The sequence below is a fragment of the Nanorana parkeri genome, unplaced genomic scaffold (genome assembly GCF_000935625.1).
Source record: "Nanorana parkeri isolate BGI_ZX_2015 unplaced genomic scaffold, ASM93562v1 scaffold3056, whole genome shotgun sequence".
NCBI lineage: Eukaryota > Metazoa > Chordata > Amphibia > Anura > Dicroglossidae > Nanorana > Nanorana parkeri.
Window position 1 is genome coordinate 3,237 of NW_017309324.1, and position 7,013 is coordinate 10,249.

Here is a 7,013-nt window from a genome sequence, read left to right on the forward strand (position 1 = left end):
CCATAGAAACGGTAATAATCAGCTATTGGCCAGAAGATTTTCAGCATGCTGGCAATTCTACGGCCTGACTATTACACATCACTGGCCGTGTCCATGGAACACAAGAGATGCCCGCTATGGCCACCAGATGTCACTGCAGCTACATTGGGGGGAATGTATCACAACTGGAGCAGCCAATCAGCATCCACCTTTCATTTTCAAACCTTAACTGAACAAATGGAAGAGAGAAGGTGATTGGTTGCCATGCACCCCTCCTGTATACATGGAGCCCTGTGCTGTATATCTATGGCAGGGTCCATGTTGGGGTATGGGGGTGCACCCCTCCTGTATACATGGAGCCCTGTGCTGTATATGGCAGGGTCCATGTTGGGGTATGGGGGTGCACCCCTCCTGTATACATGGAGCCCTGTGCTGTATATGGCAGGGTCCATGTTGGGGTATGGGGGTGCACCCCTCCTGTATACATGTCTTACTCGATGTCTCCTCTCCCCAGATTATCCAGCGCCCGCAGACTGTCGGCTCCACACCAGCTCAAGCTTCCGGAATCACCCAGCAGGCCGTTCTGTTGGGAAATGCGTCTTCCCCGGCACTGAGCACCAGCCAGGCACAGATGTACCTCCGGGCACAGATGGTAGGTGGCAGTACAGAGAGAAGCTGAGACTTGGGGGAGGGGCCTACACGCAGGTGTGACTCCACCCAGAGAATGTCATTGTTGGGTTGTTCTGTCTGTGGTGTAGAATAGTGAATGGCTCCCCATTGCACTGCTCCTGGCTGACACTGTCCTTTGCCCCCCTCCAGCTTATATTTACCCCTACGGTCAGCAGCATCCAATCTGATGTCAGCTCTGCGTCCTCCTCCCAGCCTCCGCCTATCAGTACTCAGGTGAGTCTCACAGCTGATAGAGGGGTGCGGTGCTCCTCCCGCTGTCAGTCTGCACATCTGATCACATCTCGGAGGTCATGTGGGGGTCAAGGTGCTGATGTCGCCGTCTGTGTTGCAGGTCCAGAATCTCACCGTGCGGGGTGCGATTGGTGAGACGGGAGCTCTGAATCAGACGCAGCTCCCTACCCTGGCTATGAAGCCTGCCACCCTGAGCCTCCATCCTGTGATCAAACCTGCCGGGTGTGTAGGCAGCCATACCGCAGACACCACCAAGAAAGGGGAATCGCCAGCAACAGACAGCCAGGCGCCAACAAACCGGACTACCGTCGCCACACACGCGGTTATGACTCCAGGTGAGCATGATAAAGGGGGCGGGGCGATGACACGAGTAGTCCTCCCTTCCATAGCTGTGGTCAAAGCTGAGCTCTCATTCCGGGTAGAAGAAAGTCTGAGGCAGCTTACAAGAGATTGCACACAAACAAAGCTGATAGCCAGATGTAACTCCTCCCACTCCCAGCATGCTTCACTTTTATGCTAGTGTCCTAGGAGGATGGGCGCCTTGTGTCCTCCGAGAGCAGCAAACCCTTTTCACCGGACTTTTATCAAGACCTTGAGGATCTCTCGCGTAGATCGGCCTCCTTCCAGCGCAGTGTGGTGGGCATACTCCAGTGTTCAGCAAGGTGCCGGCCTCGGTGCTCACGCTGTTTCCTTTATAGGACGTGCCCATTGTGGAATCCCAGGACCACCTGATACCGAGGGAACAGTCAGATCCTGAACCTCCAGAAGTCCACACTGGAACCAACTCCTCGCTCGGGGGGGGCAGTCATAGATCGGGGGAGGAAAGTCATAGATCGGGAGAGGAAAGTCATAGATCGGGCGAGAGGAAAGTCATAGATCGGGAGAGGAAAGTCATAGATCGGGCGAGAGGAAAGTCATAGATCGGGAGAGGAAAGTCATAGATCGGGCGAGAGGAAAGTCATAGATCGGGAGAGGAAAGTCATAGATCGGGCGAGAGGAAAGTCATAGATCGGGAGAGGAAAGTCATAGATCGGGCGAGAGGAAAGTCATAGATCGGGAGAGGAAAGTCATAGATCGGGCGAGAGGAAAGTCATAGATCGGGAGAGGAAAGTCATAGATCGGGCGAGAGGAAAGTCATAGATCGGGAGAGGAAAGTCATAGATCGGGCGAGAGGAAAGTCATAGATCGGGAGAGGAAAGTCATAGATCGGGCGAGAGGAAAGTCATAGATCGGGAGAGGAAAGTCATAGATCGGGCGAGAGGAAAGTCATAGATCGGGAGAGGAAAGTCATAGATCGGGCGAGAGGAAAGTCATAGATCGGGAGAGGAAAGTCATAGATCGGGCGAGAGGAAAGTCATAGATCGGGAGAGGAAAGTCATAGATCGGGCGAGAGGAAAGTCATAGATCGGGAGAGGAAAGTCATAGATCGGGCGAGAGGAAAGTCATAGATCGGGAGAGGAAAGTCATAGATCGGGCGAGAGGAAAGTCATAGATCGGGAGAGGAAAGTCATAGATCGGGCGAGAGGAAAGTCATAGATCGGGAGAGGAAAGTCATAGATCGGGCGAGAGGAAAGTCATAGATCGGGAGAGGAAAGTCATAGATCGGGCGAGAGGAAAGTCATAGATCGGGAGAGGAAAGTCATAGATCGGGCGAGAGGAAAGTCATAGATCGGGAGAGGAAAGTCATAGATCGGGCGAGAGGAAAGTCATAGATCGGGAGAGGAAAGTCATAGATCGGGCGAGAGGAAAGTCATAGATCGGGAGAGGAAAGTCATAGATCGGGCGAGAGGAAAGTCATAGATCGGGAGAGGAAAGTCATAGATCGGGCGAGAGGAAAGTCATAGATCGGGAGAGGAAAGTCATAGATCGGGCGAGAGGAAAGTCATAGATCGGGAGAGGAAAGTCATAGATCGGGCGAGAGGAAAGTCATAGATCGGGAGAGGAAAGTCATAGATCGGGCGAGAGGAAAGTCATAGATCGGGAGAGGAAAGTCATAGATCGGGCGAGAGGAAAGTCATAGATCGGGAGAGGAAAGTCATAGATCGGGCGAGAGGAAAGTCATAGATCGGGAGAGGAAAGTCATAGATCGGGCGAGAGGAAAGTCATAGATCGGGAGAGGAAAGTCATAGATCGGGCGAGAGGAAAGTCATAGATCGGGAGAGGAAAGTCATAGATCGGGCGAGAGGAAAGTCATAGATCGGGAGAGGAAAGTCATAGATCGGGCGAGAGGAAAGTCATAGATCGGGAGAGGAAAGTCATAGATCGGGCGAGAGGAAAGTCATAGATCGGGAGAGGAAAGTCATAGATCGGGCGAGAGGAAAGTCATAGATCGGGAGAGGAAAGTCATAGATCGGGCGAGAGGAAAGTCATAGATCGGGAGAGGAAAGTCATAGATCGGGCGAGAGGAAAGTCATAGATCGGGAGAGGAAAGTCATAGATCGGGCGAGAGGAAAGTCATAGATCGGGAGAGGAAAGTCATAGATCGGGCGAGAGGAAAGTCATAGATCGGGAGAGGAAAGTCATAGATCGGGCGAGAGGAAAGTCATAGATCGGGAGAGGAAAGTCATAGATCGGGCGAGAGGAAAGTCATAGATCGGGAGAGGAAAGTCATAGATCGGGCGAGAGGAAAGTCATAGATCGGGAGAGGAAAGTCATAGATCGGGGGAGGAAAGTCATAGATCGGGGGAGGAAATTCATAGATCGGGGGAGAGGAAAGTCATAGATCGGGGAGAGGAAAGTCATAGATCGGGAGAGGAAAGTCATAGATCGGGAGAGGAAAGTCATAGATCGGGAGAGGAAAGTCATAGATCGGGGGGAGGAAAGTCATAGATCGGGAGAGGAAAGTCATAGATCGGGAGAGGAAAGTCATAGATCGGGGGAGGAAAGTCATAGATCGGGGGAGGAAAGCCGCCTCCATGCTCCCTCATCACCATGGAGCTGGCTTGCCGGCCAATAACCTCGTCACTAATGTTTTTGGCAAACACCGCGGGATCCGGTCCCACGCGGCTCTTTGGAAAGCAGGGGTATCAGTGGGGGATACGTCCCCGCCGCCGTGTGCCAAGGAAGCGTGCAGGTTCCCTGCAGGGACATGTGAGTAGGGTTGCCACCTGTCCAGGATTCACCCGGACAGTTCGGGTTTTGAATGCTGTGTTCGGGTTTCATGGCAGCAGAAACCCGGACACAAGATGTCAGGCAGACAGGGGCAACCAAAATTAAGATCGGGGCTACTGGGGCCCCCACTGAAAATAGTCTCAACTGTGGTATTTACATATAAATGGGCGGCGCTATTTACATATGAATAAGCTGTAAGTTATTTTCCAAAAAAAATGTCCGCACGACGCTAGAGTGTTCGGGTTTCGCTTGAAGAAAAGGTGGCAACCCTACATGTGAAGCTCCCCCGTGGACTGTGTACTTGAGGTAGCTGCTGGTGTTCAGCCTCTCCGGCCTGCGAGTCTTCAGAAACACGGCGATGCCGGGAGCGCCGGGGCTGGAAAGTGCTCGGCAGCAAACGTTTCACCAGAATGGAGTCTGTAAGGCAACCTAGGCAGAGCGAGCGCCGTGTCCGGAGGTCCAGTTCAGGGGTTCTGGAGAGCTGCAATCACAGGGCTCTGTACGGGGAGAGCTTGGTGCTGGTAAAACTGAGTCCATTCTCCGAGGTCACTGGCCAAACACGGGCACGCTGGGAGTAGGAGGGCTATAGGGGGCCGGCCTGCAGTATCCAATCCTCCTGTAGGTGGCAGTATAACCCAATAGTGATAGACTTCGCTGCGTTCCTCAATGGATGAGAGAGATTCTACATCTCGGCAGGTTGGTCTCGGCTCTTTTCATTCTCCCGGGTACATGATCCAGTCACATGTGACAGGCAGAGATTTACTGACCATTCACACCGCTATAATGACACGTATGAATACACGCTAAAAAACACAGACACCCCCCCATGAAGAGTCCGGAGACGCTTCCCATGTTAGACCTTTCATCATCCAGAATACATTTGTGTGACCAACACGTCACCAGACTGTACAATGTGACCACGCTCACTGTATGTATGGGGGGCAGGGCAGTCATCTCCATGGTGACAACCCTCCCTGCAATGATCAGCACTTTCCCTGCCAGGGTCACCGTCATGAAACACGGAGATGCAGGAAAGCCGGCCGGGGTGACATATGTACCTGGCATGGGGGTGCAGGCACATTACAGGTGGGATAGCGTGTGGTTGGGCCGGGAATGGAGATGACACAGAGCAGTGAGGACATAGGGCAGCGTGTTTAATGTCCTTCATACATGTGATGTGTGTATATATATGTACTGCTCTCCTTCTACACGGTGATCATACATGTGATGTGTATATATATATGCACCGCTCTCCTTCTACACGGTGATCATACATGTGATGTGTATATATATGTACCACTCTCCTTCTACACGGTGATCATACATGTGATGTGTATATATATATATGTACCGCTCTCCTTCTACACGGTGATCATACATGTGATGTGTATATATATATGTACCGCTCTCCTTCTACACGGTGATCATACATGTGATGTGTATATATATATGTACCGCTCTCCTTCTACACGGTGATCATACATGTGATGTGTATATATATATGTACCGCTCTCCTTCTACACTGTGATCATACATGTGATGTGTATATATATGTACCGCTCTCCTCCTACACGGTGATCATACATGTGATGCACATGGGATGTGTATATATATGTACCGCTCTCCTCCTACACGGTGATCATACATGTGATATGTATATATATGTACCACTCTCCTTCTACACGGTGATCATACATGTGATGTGTATATATATATGTACCGCTCTCCTTCTACACGATGATCATACATGTGATGTGTATATATATATATATGTACCGCTCTCTTCCTACACGGTGATCATACATGTGATGTACATTGGATGTGTATATATATATGTACTGCTCTCCTTCTACACAGTGATCATACATGTGATGTGTATATATATGTATCACTCTCCTTCTACACGGTGATCATACATGTGATGTGTGTATATATATGCACCGCTCTCCTTCTACACGGTGATCATACATGTGATGTGTATATATATATATATGTACCGCTCTCTTCCTACACGGTGATCATACATGTGATGTACATTGGATGTGTATATATATATGTACTGCTCTCCTTCTACACAGTGATCATACATGTGATGTGTATATATATGTATCACTCTCCTTCTACACGGTGATCATACATGTGATGTGTGTATATATGTATCACTCTCCTCCTACACGGTGATCATACATGTGATGTGTGTATATATGTATCACTCTCCTCCTACACGGTGATCATACATGTGATGTACATGGGATGTGTATATATATATATGTACCGCTCTCCTTCTACACGGTGATCATACATGTGATGTACATAGACACGTGTGTATATTTCTCTTCGCAGCTTATCCTCCTCAGCTTGTCCCGGAACCAAAGCCGGTTCTGCATCAGTTGGTCATCCAGAACCGTCCTCACAGTCAGCCCCGCCCTCTGCTGCCCCTCACCCACCAGCCTCAGGTGTCCCAGGGTCTCTCCTCTCCACCAATCACATCCCAAGCTCCGCTGGTACCGGCTTCCTCATGCGTGGAGTCCGACAAGCAGAAATCCAACCCCGTTCTTCCCCTGCTCCCGCAGCGTCCAACCTTCGGAGGACAAGATGGCGCCGTCCAGTGCAGACTTCTCCCGGCCAGCTCAGCCGTCATCTTTCAGATCCCGCGGGCCGTGGTGAGTCCCAGAGAAGGAGGGGACACCGCTCTGTGATTGGTCCGCTCTGTACTATGCCATGATCTTCATGTATGTAGCAGAACACAGGCATGCACACGTCTTCATGTATGTAGCAGAACACAGGCATGCACTGATCTTCATGTATGTAGCAGAACACAGGCATGCACAGATCTTCATGTATGTAGCAGAACACAGACCTGCACACGTCTTCATGTATGTAGCAGAACACAGGCATGCACACGTCTTCATGTATGTAGCAGAACACAGGCATGCACTGATCTTCATGTATGTAGCAGAACACAGGCATGCACAGATCTTCATGTATGTAGCAGAACACAG

General features: G+C 50.5%; 1 protein-coding gene across 1 annotated transcript in view; it reads left to right on the plus strand.

Moving 5' to 3' along the window:
* The window catches only part of LOC108802716 (polyhomeotic-like protein 2), a 28,186-nt gene that overhangs the window by 1,243 nt on the left and 19,930 nt on the right, over window positions 1–7,013 (plus strand). Inside the window, exons 2-5 of the mRNA XM_018574573.1 lie at window positions 405–631; window positions 799–882; window positions 1,001–1,235; window positions 6,355–6,674. Of these exons, the coding sequence (XP_018430075.1) occupies window positions 405–631; window positions 799–882; window positions 1,001–1,235; window positions 6,355–6,674 (866 nt within the window). The remainder of the gene's footprint in view (window positions 1–404; window positions 632–798; window positions 883–1,000; window positions 1,236–6,354; window positions 6,675–7,013) is intronic.